This window comes from Phoenix dactylifera, chromosome 2 (assembly GCF_051530095.1).
Source record: "Phoenix dactylifera cultivar Ajwa chromosome 2, Ajwa_hap1_PhDact_Kaust_v1.1, whole genome shotgun sequence".
Classification (NCBI taxonomy): domain Eukaryota; kingdom Viridiplantae; phylum Streptophyta; class Magnoliopsida; order Arecales; family Arecaceae; genus Phoenix; species Phoenix dactylifera.
The window spans coordinates 11,977,189-11,995,856 of NC_143191.1; the positions used below are offsets into that span (position 1 = coordinate 11,977,189).

At 38.4% G+C, this 18,668-nt stretch overlaps 1 protein-coding gene across 4 annotated transcripts; it reads right to left on the reverse strand.

Annotated features, from left to right (window-relative positions):
• Positions 1-320: 320 nt before the first annotated feature.
• On the reverse strand, positions 321-12,522 carry LOC103709799 (uncharacterized). 4 transcript variants are annotated; one of them, XM_008795295.5, is made up of 8 exons: positions 12,094-12,522; positions 11,882-12,006; positions 11,736-11,773; positions 9,861-9,971; positions 5,618-5,697; positions 2,135-2,171; positions 1,180-1,221; positions 321-676 (listed from the first exon to the last, which is right to left on the reverse strand). In XM_008795295.5, the coding sequence occupies exons 1-8, from the start codon at positions 12,361-12,363 to the stop codon at positions 606-608; spliced, it is 774 nt and encodes a 257-aa protein (XP_008793517.2). In that variant the 5' UTR covers positions 12,364-12,522; the 3' UTR covers positions 321-605. The 4 variants fall into 4 exon arrangements, with proteins under 4 accessions (XP_008793517.2, XP_008793520.2, XP_008793519.2 ...); XM_008795298.6 differs by having other exon boundaries at positions 321-686; positions 12,094-12,425; XM_008795297.6 differs by lacking the exon at positions 1,180-1,221 and having other exon boundaries at positions 12,094-12,426.
• Between the last annotated feature and the right edge of the window lie 6,146 nt (positions 12,523-18,668).

The window sequence follows — 18,668 nt, forward strand, 5'->3', positions numbered from 1 at the left end:
ATTCCATAGTGACACGATTGATAAAATTGCTTGGGATAAAAATTCTCATACCTACGATGAGATTCTGGGACGTTCGAATGTGTCTTTTGTTAATAATGCCTTCTGTCCAGACAGTGGGGGCTCATTATCACCGCGGGGAACATGATTTCTTTAACACGTTCCAATGATATTCTTCATACGATGTCCAACATGAATCAGCAAAAAAGGTCAATGCTATGCTATATAATATGATTACTAGAATACCAAAGGTTAGCCTTTCAATGGAGATATGACTCGAGAGGATGTGAACTTGAATCACTACAAGAATACCCCCTCCAGCATACGGTAATAAATGTCAGCTCCTGTTTATAAAAGGCGTCCAAGCCATATCCACGAGCAATCCATTGTCGGGGTCAATTTCAAAAATACAACACATTGAAGAGTTCTGCAGCTTTGGAATTCCTTAGTCCACTTCAGTTTTTAGTGGACGTGCACCGACAAGCCTAACATAAGGCATATGTGGAGGTGTGTAAGAGAACGCAAAAAAATAGTCAAAAAAAAAAATCTGGGCATGATGTTCCATTAAGAATGGCTATCCTCCTTTCCAGTGATGCCCAAGTTCTGTGCTATTCTTCCTTTCTTCTTCTTGATGCAATCTCGGATGCCCAAGCCTTGCCAATGTCAGTCTGAAATTTGCCTGCAGAGCCCTAAAATGTTTAGAGATAAAAAAGCATTTTGTTTGTTAAAGAGTTTTACTTCATAAGCTTAAGTGGCTGGTGGGTGCTATGACTTGATCCGTATTCTAGCAATGGGGATCTTAACTGAGACAGAGAAATGATGAAAAGAGATTTTTTTTTTTTTTTTGAAGGTTGATATAGCAATAGTTTATCAGGTTGTACAAAAACCAATATGCTAGGAAGCATATTGGCATTAAAGCACATGTAGACTTAGGCTCATGTCCAGCGCATATTGATCACAGGTTGTTGGAGCCTCCAGGGGCACATCATGTTTTTCAGAGACATAGATTCTTTCATAACTTTTGCCTTCTTGAATTTTATATAGATTACTTACTTGATAATTAACTTGCATTGTAATATCTGACCAAACAAACCCAGGTCCTTTGGCTAACATCAGATTTCTAAATTATTTGGTAACTACAACATATAGGCGTGTTTTTTTAGAAGGCCACAAAAAACATACCTGCAGTTGACAGGAAAAACTCGTCCAAGTTAATTCCTTGCTCTGCAAAAAAAAGTTAAGCCCAAAGATTCTTTAGCATGGAGCATCCACATTACTAAAATCTCACTGCTCCTTGAACACAGCAGTATAACCAAAGAATTCAGATTCAATCTTGGAAGGTCAATATATACTGAGACAATTTCGGCAAGAAACAATATTTCACACTCCCCTCAACCAGGATTTAGACATGTTAGTCTCCTTTTCCTGAATCCTAAAACAGCCCTCTTGTTTTTCTAAAAAGACATGTAGCATTTCATTTTAGTAATAGGGAAAAAGTAATCCCTACCATTAAACTAATGACTAATTTGGTTAAGCATGATCTATTTAGAAATGATTATGCCTCCGTTTTTTATTATTATACCACAAACTGTTTAGATGAATGGAAAAAGAAAGGCTACAATCATCGTTAAATAGAAGGCCATCAACCAAATCAGACAATAGTTGAATAATTATTAGTATTCTGTCTCAGTTATCAAATTTGGTGATACATGTTTTTTCAGAAGAAAAGGGAGCTGTTTTGGCATTGGGTTTGGAAAGGAGGATTAACATCTTAAAATGACCCTCATCATTATTATGAAGGGTGACAACAACCAACATACCTTATGTTCTTAATTTGAGTTGGCCTTATGAACCCTTTTTTGACATTCTCCGTGTTGAGGCCCACATACATTTGCTGCCACTTATATATTGTTCCTTACATGTATTGTTGCAATTAATTTTCAACTTGACACCGGCCCTGCACCTTCGTGGTGTCTTTAATAATGTCACCTAATTAACTTACAGTAAATATAAGATAAATTAATTTATTTTTCTTTCTTTCAACATGTTAATGTAGTAAAATATGAACATGCATATTTTTGAACAAAAAAAATGTCCAAAATGTACAGAATCAAGAATGATTGATATGAAACTTTACCCTTTTCATATTCTAGAGCTTGAAGTATCATCTCAACCTGACCCAAAAAAAAAAGAGAGAGAGAAAGTCTTGTTAGACTCCAAAGCAGCCAGCTGCAATGATAATATGAACTGATAGGACAGAAAGAGGAGGATGGAGTATTCATAGCACTAAAATATATAGATCACAAAACATCGAGCCATATCAACCTACCAGGAAGAATGGTTAGGCACATATCATGGAAGAGCAAATACATGAAATGACTATCTACTCATAATCGTGCAACATGGGTTACAAATCACTATTGCAAAGAACTGCAAGAATTGAACCATAATAGGTCACATATAGTACAAGGACTTTCATTGTGCATACATGAATTATACATGTGCGCTCTCCAATGTATGCTAGACAATTATTAACAACAACAAGCTAACTGGTTTAAATGAAAGATCTATTTCAAACTTCACAGGATTTTTCTGCCACCTACTCAAGCAAACATTAATAGTTCATTAGTTTAAACAAGTTACAAGAATTCAGAAAGAAAATCTTTTTATCCTTTTCCTCTTACTTAGATTAACGATTTCTTTCAACTGGACATATGTTCATGTTAGAGGAACAAGCATTCTTTGAACGAATCGAAAAGATTTTCTTCCTGTATGTGAACTAACTCAATAGGAATAGTAAAAAAAACACCAGCGAAAACTTGAGGGAAAGTTTGGGCCACTTTTTCTCTCACAAACACACGATCAGTTGGGAGATCATACAGCATCTTCCATACCACACTTGCCTACATCATAGTAATCTAAATGAACCCCTTCTCTCATGTACCTTCCGCAGACGTATTTTCATTTTTCTCTATTAAATGGGCAACAAAGATAAACCCTTTGCCATCCAATAAAAAGAAAAAAAAAATCCCAAAAGAAAGCGATATATCTGGGGAAAAAACATAGCCTCTTAGCATTTTAATTTGCCATTTGCTCTTTTCACTTCTTCAATTCCCTCTACAATTTCTGCATTTGTTGATATCTCCTCCCTCAGCCAAAGTACTCTTCCTCTTCCCTGGTTTTGATTCTTCTCCACGCTGACAATGTTGCTCTCTCAGCCCAGTCCAACTAGATCCTGACCATGTTCAGATGGACATGAAAACATGCCAAGGAGATGATGGCAACAAGTCTCTTATTCCTCCCTCACTTTGTGCTACAGGTTTTGCTCTGGTGTGATGCCCAGGTAGAGGGCAGAGAAGATGTTCAGCTTTTATCTAGTGTAAAGGAAGGAATCATCTCAAACAAAAGTGAGCACAATAAATGTAACAGCAAGGAAGCAACAGGTGCTAGAGCCAGAAAATGCAAGGTTGAGATCGAGGTGAGGTTATCCTTACTTCTATGGCTTATGGATTGGGTACAAAGCTGATCTATATTCTGTAAATTACAACCTAAGGAATAAAAAAAAAGTAATGAAAACTGAACGAGGTTTGAAATTAAACACGGACAATTTATGACATTTCGCCCGATGAAAGAGAACACCATGACAATTATTCACCATTTCTTTCCATTCTTCCAAATAGAAAACTGCAGCTTTCAGATATGCAGTATGCCATTTTAGAAAGCACAACAATGGAAATGGGTAGTCAGTATTGGTATAAGATCTAGCAGTCCAGCGAGGGGATTTGCTTTCCCCTCCCCAAGGTCAAATTAACATCTTCTGCATATTAGATACAAATTTAGTAAAACATTTTTATTATATCTATTACTTCATCATCAATTGTTCCTCAATAACTTCCCTTATATTTAATATTCCCTTATTAAACATTGGTAACTAATTATATTTTGATATCTTTATTTTTTATTTTGAAGTCAATTCCCTAGATTTCTAACGTTATAAATTTTTATTATTCTAACATTTATTTATTATCTTTTGGTTGCTTTTTCATTACTTGGTTTAACTCAAACCTATTTGATATTGGGTCAAGTTAGGCAGACCCCCTGTTTCCAAGAGATTGGGCAGCGGTTGTAGTGGATGATTTATTTGAAGTTATACTAGGTTCAAGTTTTAGGCTTGAACAGTTTGACCCAAGGTTCGCCATACCGGTACCGAACCCCGTATCGGTGCCGCACTAGCATAGGCGTACCGAGCGTTGGTACGGTACGATATACAGTACGCCAGGCGTACCGACACTGGTACCGATACCGGTACCCATCGGTATGGGTACGGTACGTCCGGTACCGACCGGTACCGATCAATACAGCATACCATGGTTTGACCCATCTTGGACTCAACCCATATTGATATTATCAAGTTCTTAGTCCTGCCCAACCTAAGTAGAAGTAATGCAAACCCATTGCTGCTACTCATTTCTATGAAATTTTCTACCACACAGGTATATTATTTATATTTTTTAGATTTATTTTTTTTTCTCAATTTTGAGCTAAAGGTACATCAAATATTTCAAGTTCCTTAATTTGTTGTCTACTTTGAAATTCAGGCAATTTATTTTTAACAACCCAAGCACTAGTTAAATGTATGCTCTGCATATGGTAGTGGCATCGGAATAGGAAGTGAGAGCAGCATGATCACCAATAATCGAGTGGTGGGATAATGGTGAAAATGATGCAATGTTTGTGCAATGAATGCCTATGCCAATATTGTGGTGAGGCCCTAATGTGATGACAGCATGATCACTGACGGCCCACGTAAAGGGTTAGTGGCATGCCACAGCAATGGTATCTATAGTGAGTAGGGGTGTAATCTAGTAGATCCTGATCAGGTCTAATCAAGCTTGGTGTTAAATACTTTTGAACCTTAAGTTTGTGAAGGAGCTTGGTTCATTTATTACTTGATTGAGCGTAATTCAAGCTTAATTTCAAAACAAGCCAAATATGAGCCTATTTCAATCAGCTTGATCGCCTTTCAAGTAGATATGCATGTCTTGGTCAATCAATTGCATGTGCTTCTGGTAGGAAACAACACAGAAATGTTGGTGGAGAAAATATTGTACTGATTAGAATTTCTACAAAAAAGGATTTCATAACTTAGAACTATAGCTCACAATCTGAAAATGGAAAACTATTATCTAATGCATGCTTTTTAGCACTATATTTTATTGAAGATATGTTCCTATGATATAGGAGGGAGATGAAAGGGGGTTTTATAAAAATATTATGGAGGAAAAGATGTTTTAGAGAGATGTTTGATGGACATATCTAACATAATTAATGTATGACAGGAAGTCTGGTCAAAGAATTGAGTAAGGGAGATTTATAATAAATATGTGCATGAGACACAGAAATAAAAATAATAAAAATTAATCGTCCATCTAATAGCTGCTAACATGCTTACACAAATAGTGATCTTGGTAGAGAAGATTACACACTCATGATAATCTACTTAGAGAATTTACAAACTTAAAAATATAACTAATGTAAAACTTGTTATTTGTCATACGCCTCAACATTCACTCGTAGTGAAAAACCAAAGTCACTTCTAGATGATATATGGGGAAAATACCTTGTCAAAATCCTTGACAACCTTTGCTTCTGGAGAAGAATTTTCTTCATAGTCCATCCATAACTCGCCAATTTCCTTAGCTGCAAAAAGATTGGCCAAATGAAAAAACAAAAAGAAAGAAAAAATGAATGAAAGGAAGAAATAAGTTCGACTCCCAAAGCATGATTGGTTTAGATTATGAAAAACATGAGTCGTGGTCTCCACCACGGCCATTCCTTTTTTGCACAACACCCCCTTAAAAAAAAAGAACCTCTAATTAATAAGTTTAAAAAAGGAGCAAGGTGTTGGGCAAATGAATCTTGCAAGGGTGGATATACAATATTGGGAAGAATAAGAAGACACCTCCATAAATTGTATGATCCATGAAGAAAAAAATGCAAGGATTATTAGAAGCTAGGAGAGGTTGATGTTGTGTCATGCCTATGCGATAAACTTCATGATCATGAACTTGAAGATTGCCGAGCTTTTTGCATGGCCAGATTGAGTAAGTCTAGAAAAAGAGTGAAGGATAGTAGCATGGTCTGCTGTACCAGTCCGTACCAGCCGGTACGGGCCGGTACGTACCGGCCCGGCCTGGGGCCGGTACCGAATCAGCGTGGAATCCGGTACCGGGGGTTTATTGTTGGAGAACCGGTACGGGACCGGTTCGGACCGGTACGGGACCGGTACGGCGGTACGTGACCGGTATGGAACCGATTCGTACCGGTCCAGGCCGTCACCAGTATGCCGATCGGTATCGGTACGGCGGACCTTGGATAGTAGGATAAATTATCCTTTTAAAACCTTAGAAAAGAAAGCAAAACTTATTGTGCATAAGAAGACGGAAAGATTAAGGCAAGAATCTAAACTCTACTAAGAAGGTTGAAATTTTCATTAACTTTCTAATATGTACTGGATACCTTACTTGTACCAAGGTTTTTAGGTATCAGCTAGTGGCAGGCAATGATGGCAACACCAACCATGTCGGGCAACAACATTATCTAGCATGGGTGGCATGGCACTTGTTAATTCCTTAAATATTTGTGAGTAAGCAAAGGGTATTGTCTTTTTTCCTTTTATTTTTGCATGTGTAATGCACATGTGCAAGGTGGCTGATACACCTACGGCCATGTACATCAAAAGCTTTGCTCTTAACTACCCAAGCAAGAGAGGCACTGATACAATTAATATGCTTCTTGAGCTAGTACTAAAGTCCCAATATCGATAGTCGTCCTGGTTTGGTTTTGCGTCAATACAATATTGGGATGGGTCGAGCCATTCCTAAACGACTATTAACAACATGAATGAAGAGGAAAAATAAAAAAATGTGTCCTAAAATGCTACTCCATCCTAATTGTTAAGATACAACTGTCCCAATCCATCCAAACCGGTACCAACTAAGATGATCTAGATGTAACGACCCAAGATCTCATTCTAAAAGGCTAGCTAGAAGATATTGTTTGGGTTCTTTGATGCTATATAAGTACCTAAATCTTCTCAACACACAACTAATATGGGACATATATACGTCTACATATATCCTCACATGCTCTCCCCATTTAAGTCATGACACTTTCGCCACATTGAGGGTATAATCCAATCGCAAACACCACGATTGGCATATGGTCAGCCTAGGTCCGCTCTAAGACCATTTATACTAACTAGGACAATGGGAGGAACCATGTAGATGTATTTAGTTCAAGAAATGCGGAATGGCCTACCGGTATAGTTCCGGCTTTGAAACCGGTTTGCTATCGGAGCCGGAGAAGACGAAGAAAAACAGAGAGCGAGCGGGGGAGGGAGGGAGGAGCGTCGTGGACGCCTATGAAGGGCTGCGGAGGCCAAGGCTGTGACTGCGTCCCCTGTTTCTGCGGCCTCCGCCGCCCCCCGCGGCCTCCGCAGCCTCTCCTTCTCCGTCCCTCCCCCGCTCGCTCTTTCTTTCTCTTCTCCTTCTCCGGCTCCGGCTGGTTTTCTCTTGGTACAGGCCCGGTACTGAACCAGACCAGGTGCCGACCGGTACGGCACCCGATACCGGTTCAGCAATCCTTAATTTAGTCCGACATTAGTTATATGCTGGAAAATCTTGTGTACGCATACAAAATCAAAAAATCTAAATAATATCTTCTGACTAGCCCTTTTGGATAAGGTCCTGGGTCATTACACTAGACATCCTAGTTCATAAGTGAACTGAAGTCCAAGGGGTGTCCCACATATTGTTTCTTGTTGGAATGGTATCATATAGGCAAGACATGTCATGATGCACCAAGATGTGAATCTTTTCTCTTGAATGATGAAGAGAATGACATTATGCTTGATCTTCAATAATGTCACAACTGTTGGGTGATTTTTGTCTACTTATTTAGCAAACTTGCATTTCTTGCTTATCAAGGGAGGATTCTTGACAATTAATTCCACACAATGCATGTAACAAGTATTAAATGACAAGAGCCTAAGAATCAATAATGAAAAAGTGGTCAATCATTTTTGGTAGGCATCCCCCTTACCGAAATAGCTAACCTTGATTATTAGTTATTCTCAAAGGGTTTCATCAGCATATCTTGACCTTGTATCGAGCATCCACCTATTGTATTAACTTACTAGTCTTTAGGAAAGGGCATACCTTATCAACACTTTATTAAATTTGCATAACTCACCATTTGATTCTCCTCTGCTTTGCATGTACCATACCAATATCCAAACAAATATTTTGTCAATACATTATAGAGTACGGAAGAGTTTAGTACGCCACCATACCAACATGCAGTATTCCTTCAAGTGCAAGTAGAACAAAAATAAGGTACTACATATGCCGGTATGGTACATATATGCGAGGCATATCAATACTGGTGCCTTACTGGTCACCAAACAAATATTTACCGGTACTTTAAATCCATTGCCAAATAGTTTTTATTTTTGCATTAAATTTAGCAACTCCTACAAATCCATGAACATGATGAAGTTGGCATGCTATTTGATCCCTTAGCTAGTAGGACTGTATGAGGATTACCACTTCAAAGAGGAAGCCCATTTAAAGAAATGATGAATAAATACGAGTATTTCTTGACCAAGTTATCTTCAAATTTCCTGTATAAAGCATCTTAAGAAATTAAGAAAAAAGACATTTTTTTCAGATGGCATGCCCATCCTAGCATGCAAGCTTTTGTTCGATAAGGTCCTGGAGAACTTTTAGAGCATTATATTTAGTTCTTCTAACATTATTAAATAGAGGTTAATAAACATTATGATGTTAGTCTTTCCACCAAATATTAATTTGTCTAGCATGATCTTTTGACATGCATGGTCGCCAAATTCTAACCACTATAATGAGTGTGGTAATGCAGGAACGTATTCCACCTAGAAGGAAACTAGCATGGTAGTTGCTTCGCTTGCTAAATGTTTACCTATTGTAAGGAATCAATTTAGTTAAACTTCAAGAACAAGAACTAGAATTTGATTTTCGGCATGTCTCTAGTGTTGCTTCTGCTTCAAAAAAAGAAGAGAAGCCAGAAGCTAGGTTTTCTTGCTTCTCCGAAAATGTTTTGTTGCTTTAAAAGTGGCAAAAGCACTTTTTTTGAAGCAATAACAAGCACGTGCATAGAGTGGCAATGGGTGCTAAAATTCAATTTCTAAAGTCCATGTTGCTAAAATGCTATTTTTAAAGTCAAGTGGATTACTAAACAACTTCTCGTTTTGTTGTTTCTTGTACTTCATATGATTTTCTTAGTAAACAAGCATTTTATTGCACAACTAGTCTTGTTTGCTATGGTTGTTAGATGATGATCTTTTGGACAAGTGAAGTTTATCAATTCTATTAGATGAGAAGGAAGTTTAAATCTGAAGTTTTTATCTAACTATACATCTTAACTACACTCCAACCATTATAGGCTCCAAGCTATTTGGCTAGATCAATTAGAATGGTTTTTGCATGAAGGGAAAAGACAGAAAAACCTCTAAAATGCTGTCCTCTTGCAGGCCATTAAAATTCAGAAGAATCTTTGAAAATAAACAAATAAATAAATATGGTATTGGGTATTATTATTCATATCAAACTGAGGTTAAGCAATGCCAAGTAGGGCCTGATGGGCTGAGCTAATGCTTGCACAGGTGATGGCATTTCTCTTGGAAAATCTCTAAGAAAACAATTTTAAATCATTAAAACTTAATAGAACATACATGTATAATATCAACCCAAGAAATAAAATCTCTGCAAATTACAAAAATAAAAAGATGTTTGAGAAAACATCTAATAGTTACATCCATTTACCTCGAGATCCTCCACCAAGTACGCTGCACATATGTTCCAGTGCTTCTTTTTCTCTCCGACTCTTTTCCAACTTTGGCACACCATCAGAAGGAGCAATATCACCAACAATGGCTAATGAAGCAATTTGCCATAAAAAAGTTAAAATAGAGAATAGGACGGCCTTGAGTTTTAGAATGCTAGATTCAAGTTTATAATAGTCATTCAGTAGATAATATATATATATATATATATATATATATATATATATATATATATTTCACTTCATTTATTTTACCAATTAAAGACACATAGCTTTAACTTTGAAGAAGATATGTGTAAACAAACAACAATTAAGGGCACATTTGATTCATGTCGAAAATATTATTTTTTTTTGCAAGGAAAATTTAAATAGAGAAAAGAGTTGCTTTTTAACTTTTAGAAATACCAGATTCAACAAAGTATAATCATCGGTAAGTAGATATTATATATTCTTAACTTCATTTCTTCTACCAACTAAAGATAGAGCAATAACTTAAAGAACATATAAGTAAATAAACAACAATCAATGGTACACTAAATCAGTTTTGAAAAATTAGATTATAACTGGCTTTTAGGATTTGATGGATGGATGTGAAAATCCCTTCTCTTTTGTTTTGTTAGCTCTCCTTGTATTTATTTGTTCAATCCAATTAATACAGTCAACCCCTTAACTTGTACTCTATGCTTAAGTTTTCCCATGTTATCTGAGATTATACGGGGAAAAAATACACATGCAAATAAGGAACATAGACTACAATTGGAATTTAGTGATACCTCCAAATGTTCTCATAGTGCTTTGATCATGCTCTCGTCTCAATGTGTAGGAAGAACAAATTCCTACCGTTTGAATCTCTAATGCAAAAGTTCAAGTATTCAAACTCGTAATTCATCGTAACATTAACCACAATTCCTTCTTTTATTGTCTTGTCCAGATGAATTACTGATCCTAGCAGGTTGATCTGCTGGATATGATTCATAGCCCTATACAGTATATTCTTATGAAACTGGGAAAGATCTTGTTCCCTCTTTATTTTAGAAGAACTTTATAAAGTGCCTCTGTGGATGCATGATCTTAGATTTTGTAACCAATAAAGCAAGCCTCTTACCTGCCAATTGGACATCAACATTTTGGAGGTAAGCCTTCACTTGCCCCAAATTGACTTAGCCATGAAGCATCACTAAATTAGAGATAGTTGAGACCAAGTCAAAAGCTAGTCATAAACATTCTTAAATTTATTGATCCACACCTTGATCCTAACCTACACAGATCGGAAAATGCTTGTTCTTATACTGTGATTATATTTAGAGCTACTCCTTTTGAAGTTGTAAGACATCCAATATATAAATTGTGACCTAAAGTCCCAGTATAATAGTTTAGGAAAGACATGCTAACTGTCTGTTATTTTCTCCCTTCCTCATTATCTTTATTCCATTTCTCTTTTAAGTGATTAGCACTACTTCATCAATCTTTGATGTTTCTAACTAGATTACATTAGCAAGCAAGGAAGTGGAATGGATCATAGCATGGTCAAATCACACACACATAATCCCTAGTTGGGTCAGTGACGCCTAACCGTCCTATCCTTTTTTGTTTTACAACAATGAAGACATAAAGATTGGCATTTCACAAGCAAAAGTCGTAGTAAGAAGACTATACTCATTGAACTGTAAAGGATATTAGGGAAACAAATAGAAGTTTATTTCACATCATTAAAAAACTCACCACAACAAACAGCATTAGTACCCTAAAAGTTAAATTTTGTCCGTATATTAGGTTTTGTTATTTTTTTTAAAAAAAAGAGAGAGAACCAAGAATTACAGGAAAAATTACCCAAAACTAAAGATCTAGCACCCCACCTTCAGCGATATCATGCACGATTGCCATCTTAACGCACCTGAACCAGAAAAGAACATTGTGACTCCCAAATAACAATCCATAAAAGCATCGACAACATCAAGATTCGTGAACAAGGGTAGCGGGGGCTCCGATCATAAGCCCTAACCTGTCTCGATCTACGCCGGGGATGTCGCCGGCGATGAGGGCCATGACGCCCATCCGGTACATGTGGTCCGCCACCGACTCCGGGTCCCCTATCCCGCGGCGCACCCAACCCGTCCTCTTCGTCGTCTGGAACCAAGTGCCTCCATTGCCATGGATATATATTTACAAAAAAAAAAAAAAAACAATAAGCAAGAGAGAGAGAGAGGAACCGACCTTGAGGCGGTGGCAGAGGTGGAGGAAGTCGATTGCGGAGGAGGCGGACACGGAGGATGCGCCGGCTCCGGCGTCGGAGGAGGAGGCGGCCGCCGTGGCGGCGGGGGCGGAGTCCATCTTGGAGGAAGGGGGAGGGCCGGAGGGGTCGGGGGAAGCCATCCGGACGGTACGATTGGCGATCCGACGAAGGAAATTGAATCGGGCGGTGCACGAGGAGACAGGGGTAGTGAGAGAGGTTTTGCTGCAGAGAGCCTGGCTCCCACTCGTCATCTCCCTTGGGGTTCCTTCCAAGCCTAAAATAAAAGGCTGCTGCTCGTGCACGGGAGCGAGGTTCCGTATATCCCGCGATTTATTTATTCTAGAGCGAATCCCAGGAATATCCTGCGGGGCTCGGAATAAGTCCGCTTCTTGTCGCCCACATCAAATAGTGGACGCCATAATTTGCTAGTACTGTGCTGATATGCCACTGATACGGTTGGCATGAAAAAACCCTATAGAGGGAATTAAGATCATTAAAACCAAAGGATGGGCTTTCCTCGCATTTTTTGATGCTAAAATGACCAATGGCATGGGAGATATATTCTCACTTCTTAGTTCTATATAATTATGTCATATTTTTTTTTTTAGTGAATAACCGCTATGAAACTAAATATTCATACTCCTGCCATTCAAGATTCTCTGAAAAATATTTTTAGAATTCCTATATCTATATAAGTATTTAAGAACGTTTAAGTACACAAAAATTTTTCAATAAATAACTGATATAAGGCTAAATATATGTATGTACATATTCTGTATTTTGCTACATTTTTTAGAGTAGACTATGCGCCGGAAATAGTGGCCGATTGGTTTGGAGTAAAATAGAAGCTGAAATTTCTGCAACTAGCCCGGCATGGGCGTGGCAAAATTTTTTCACCATGGAGACGGAGAGGCACCGAGAGGGAGCTAGAGAGAGTTGAGGGGATAGGGCTGGTGCTATTTTTATTCCAGTAGATACCGGCAACTCACATGCCTGGCATGGGCGGGGATTTTTGGTATCTGGACCAAACTTACTCCGTGTAAGTATCCCCGAGAGCTATGATTGGAACTGGATGAATTCTTGGACCTGCTTGAGAAATATAAAAAGTATAAAATTGACATTGCAGCAATTCTAAATGCAAAAAATATGCATAACTCAATACAAAATTTAGAAAGGTACTAAGTTTTTATATTTAATCCCTTTACCTCCTAAACATCTCTTGGCCTCCAAAACAAAACAAATTTGGATCAGTCGGATCAACAGATATAGCTAGAACCTAACATCAGGAAATATGTCGGTTTACTAGCAAGTTTGTCATGAAAATTTTTCTTTGTTATTGCTCATTCCAAATTTTGCCATGCATGCGCTTTGACACTAAAAACATCTATTGGTTGATCATGTATCCTCTTATTGCCTAATGCTTGGATTCAATATGAATAGATACAAGATCTCCTTGTCAATCTCATTAGTAAGTGGTGATCACACTGCACATAAGAAGTAGAAATATTATAGAAACATCAAAATATTTTTCAGTCCTAACATTACATATTATTCTATTATGATAGTTTCTGCAAATGGGTCGAGTTGACTCGTGACCCAATCCGACCCGACTCGCTTAGATCCAACCCGAATTGGAGGACCCACGGGGCCAAGTCGGGTCTTAAAATTGGACTCGTTCTATTTTTTAGGTTGGGCCTAGATTTACTGAATCTTGACCCATTTCGAACTTGACCCAACACTTTTTTTTGGAGGTCAATTTTGGATTGTTTACCCAACGACCCGATCCGACCCAACCCGAATCTGAATTATTCGTTTAGGCCCGCAACCTGCAGGCCCACAATCTGCAGAGTTTTTGGCCAAAATTGGGGGGCACTAGATCGGTTTACCCCAGTGTCGCCGTTGTTTACAGGGATTAGTACTAATAGCCGATAAAAACCAAGCTAAAAATATTTTTTGTTAAAAAGGAAGGAAAGCAGCAAAAGGAGGTGTGGGAGTGGCATAGCAGTACTTGCCCTAGGCCCTAGATCACACCTCCCCACTCTCCAAGGCAACAGCCGATCGTGAGGTGGCGGAATGTCATGTCGTCCTTAATAATGATGGGATGGCTATAGATACACGCGGCCCCTCTCCCCCCTTCCCATGCAAAATCGAGTGGCATTCCCTGTTCTCACCACATGCGTCTTCTCTTCCGCTCCTACTGCTTAGCTTTTTCTTTGGGTTTTTTGGGTTGCAGGGTAGTGAAAATGGAAGGAGCTGCAGTGGCTGATGTTATTGCTGTTTTGATTCCAGGAGGGCGGAGGATGGGGGGCTTGCGGATCTTCTTAGAGATCACGGCATCGAAGGCATCAAGGTCCTCCATTGCTACCGTGAGGTGGTCGGGTTTGTGGATAAGGCTCTCCCTGCGATTACAAACATGGAGATCAAAGGAGAGGGAAAGAGAGAAGATGGGGAGAAGGAAGGGGACTACTTAGGTTAGTTACCGATAGAGGAAGTCGCCCTTGTCACCATTAAAGCCACATATGAATTCTTTGAACTTGCAGAGGGCGGGCGGGTGAGGAAGCCTTGGTCTGGATCTCCGTCGTGGAGAAACTGCACCTAGTCGGTGTAGAACACCGCCCTCTCATCCCACCCTGACATCTCTCTCTCTCTCTCTCACTCACTCACTCACTAGGCCGAAAAAAAATCGGAAGCTCTCTCACTAACCCCTTCTTCTTCCACTCCCTTTTCAGTGGTAGTAGTACCAGCAACAGGAAAACCTTTCTCTGCTAACTCCATGCCTTGTCTTCATTCATAAATTAAGGTAGTAAGTCCCGACCCAACTCGGACTCGGACCCAACCTGATCTGAACTCGAACCCGACCCGGACTAGACCCGACCCAGATTCAAATTTTTTGGATTGGGTCTGGATTATATATGGACCCGACCCGATCCAAATGACCCGTTGGGTCAAAAATTATAGCCATAGACCCGATCCGACCCAACCTGATCTTCAATCAAGTTGGATCTGGGTCCAAAATTAAGACCCAAACAAACTGGGTTGAGCCGGAGTCACTCAAGACCCGACCCAACCCGACCTATTTGCACCCCTAGTTTCTATGTTCGACAGTCTGACTTTCCCTTATATCGGAATCTAATAAACCTCTATGCTTCTTATTAAGGATAAAATCTAGGATACCATGGTTGACACATTGGTACGACTACAAATTTACTAACCTCCAAATTAAACACAATAAGGAGTATTGCCCTTCATGTCAAGAGACTGCTGGCAAGCTCACGCATCTAGTTCACACTGTTAACCCTAAAGGATAAATTTTGATGGTCACAAAACAATTGAGTTAAATGTGTACTCTAAGGATATTGGCTTAAGAGTGAAGGTTTAAATTTCAAGAAGAAAAGAGCACTTACAACCTCCAAAGAATTAAGAAAAACAAAATCAAAGATTTATGAAAATTCTGTCTGTTATCTGAATGAGTCGACCCATGCAGTAAATGAGTCAATCCCTGTGTAGTTCCAGAAAGACAGAGAAGAATTGCCACCTGAGTCAAGTTAGATGAGCCGACTCTTATGTTTAAAGAGTCGACCCCTATGCAGTTCAAGAAAGACAGAGAAGAATCACTACCTGAGATAAATTAGATGAGCTGACCCTTGTGCTTAAAGAGTCGACCCATTATCTACATGACTCGACCCTCGATATTGAAGGGTCAACCCTTTGAGGCTAGCGCAGGAATTTTGTATGAACTAAAGGAATGAGCCGACTCTTGTGCTTAAAGAGTCGACCCATTATCTATATGAGTCGACCCCCTATATTGAAGAGTCGACCCTTTAAGGCCAGTGCAGAAAATTTGTATGAACTAAAGCAATGAGCTGACCTTGTGCATAGTGAGTCATCCCCTTCAGTACATGGGACGACCACTTAATTTGGAGGGATGACCCCTGTTATCCTGACTGTTCCAAAGACTACTTTCGACGGAATTTTCTTGGGTCTCAACAGCTAGTTTTTTGGTCTAACGGCTAGTTGGTGCTTCCCGAACAGCATGAAGCCTATAAATTCAAAGGAGCGCCAAAGGAAGAGATGTGAAGAATAAGAGAGAAAATTCAAAAATCAAAATTCAAGCTTTCAAAGATCAAATCCTCATAAGAAAGCTTTCAAAAAGAAAAACCGTTTTGTGAGAAAATCCATTGGAGATATTCAATAAGAGTTGTTGCTGTACAATCAAGATATTTAGCTGCAGCCAACAACCATCTTCAAAGCTTCACATCCACATTTATTGTTTCATTTATTTTGAAGCTTTGTTTACTTTGTTATAGCATTTATTACTTAGTTTTAACTCCGCTGTAACAGTTTCATTTGTTCTGAAACTGATAAAGGTTCTTCCAAACCTAAATTGGAAGTTGTTGAATCAGAAAATTCAAGAAGGGTAAAGGTTTTGATTGGTGATCCGGTAAAAACCAACTGGGTTGTTTGTGATCCCGAAAAATAAACGGATAAAAATTTTGGTTGATGTCTGATGAAAACCGACTGGATTGTTTGTGATCCCGGAAAACAAACGATAAAGATTTTGGTTAGTGATCCGGTGAAAACCAACTGGATTGTTTGTGATCCCAAAAAACAAACGGATAAAGGTTTTGGTTGATGATCCGGTGAAAACCGACTGAGTTCGTTATGATTCCGAAAAAACAACGAGTTGGGTTGTGAACTCGAAAAACAACCACACTGTAATCAAGGCGGTTATAATGAAATTTTCAAGAATCTTGGAGAGTGGATGTAGGTGTGAGTTACACCGAACCACTATAAATTCTCTGTGTTTGTGTGTGCTTGTCTCTTTATACTTCTGCCTTTTAAATTCTGCCCTCATTCATTCATTGGTTTAGCACTTGTATCTTTCAAATTAAAATTATTATTTATCCGCTCCATTTAGTTAAAAAGTTTTTAAAACTCAATTCACCCCCTCTTGGGCTGCATATCTAGGCAACACATACCACTACCCTGGGAGTAATTGTCAGTGTTGAGCATTTAATGTGATGGCACACCCGGGTGTTAGTGTATATTCTAACCTCGGTGAAGGAAGAACTTCAAATTGTCATTAGCCATCTCAACAGCCTCCTACGTGTGATGTTCAACCTCATTCATAGCTTTAATGATCCACCCGTGGAAAATACTCGTCCACTTGGATAAACCCTTTAAAGAACTCGGGGACTCTTTTCTAGCTCTACAAATGATATGTAACTATTTACACCTTATTCAGATCAATTGTGATCTAAAGGCTAATAAACCAAAAGAGGTGCAGACTGAATAAATATAGTGTAGACCTAAGGGAGTGATAGTCATCGGTCTATGATGAGGCCTTAATGGATTACCTAGAATACAAAAGAAATAGAATAGTTGTGCCTATCTTACCACCACTCATACCACTATCCAATAAATGGGAGGAGTGGTACAACTAATCAGAATATAGGAGTAATGGAAAAAATATAATTGCCATGGCAATAGTAGCCTATATGGCGCAAATGAACGAGTGCAAGTATCAATAGTTAAGCAGTGGCACTTGTCCTAGTAATTAATGAGGGTCATTACTAAATATTAGATTGTAATGTTGAGAGAAAGACCTTTCAACCCAACTCAGCTTATTTTTTAAATTACATTATCTTTAATTTTCTTGCCAACGTCATCATAGGAGTAGTAGTAGAAGTTAATCACTTTGATCATAGCCTTAGTTATTATATGTATTAAATATTGAGAATATAATTATGTGAACAAAAATAACTTTAATTTGAAAAAATTTATTGTATATGTGATAATTGATTTGACTAGAGTAACATATAAATCAAACGGGTAAAATATGGTTTGGACTAACCTCATCATAGCGCCTATGGGCTAATATATGGGAAGCCTCCAAGAGCTTATGCATAGGAAGCCACCATGGGCTATAACATGGGTTGGATAGCCACCACGGGCTATAACGTGGATCGGATAGCCATCACGAGCTATAACGTAACACGGTATCAGTCTTGAACTGAGTCATGATCTTGGTTAGTCCAAAGATAAAAAAAATGATAAGAAACTTGGAAATCAAACTAATGAGAAACGAATAATATGACATAAAAAATTGTTGTTGAACAATTGGTTATGTATGATATATGTGTGTGTGTGTGTATGTATATATGTGTTTCTTTGAAACGGTGATAAGAGTTTTCTGAGTATTGATATGATATTCATTTATCTGGTATTGTTAATTGATTATTTTTTTGTTACTTATGGTGTAGCGGTGTAGAATTCTTACTGGGTTGTAAAGCTCACATGTCCCTTTCTCTTTTTCTTTTTTTAGAGTTGTAAGTTGCGTAGAACTTAGCTATGGTTGATATCACAGGTGGAATGGATGAATAGATAGAGTATCAGTGATACTGGTTGAATGATTAAATTCTGTAATTGAATTAGTTTTATTGTTCGTTATAAATTGAGATCATTGTTGATTATGGATATTGAGGTTGTATTAAATTTTCAGGCCTAGCATATTCTCTAGGGTTCTACCCTAGGAAGTGTGTGGTCGTGTCAGGTG

What these genes read in the sequence shown, in the direction of transcription:
- LOC103709799 (XM_008795295.5), bottom strand. Translation starts at nt 12,363, where the DNA reads ATGACGAGTGGGAGCCAGGCTCTCTGCAGCAAAACCTCTCTCACTACC. An exon ending in ACTTGGTGGAGGATCTCGAG is followed by an intron (nt 5,698 to 9,860) that starts GTAAATGGATGT and finishes ATCTTTTTGCAG; the next exon opens with CTAAGGAAATTGGCGAGTTA. An exon ending in TTGTCAAGGATTTTGACAAG is followed by an intron (nt 2,172 to 5,617) that starts GTATTTTCCCCA and finishes TTTTTGGGTCAG; the next exon opens with GTTGAGATGATACTTCAAGC.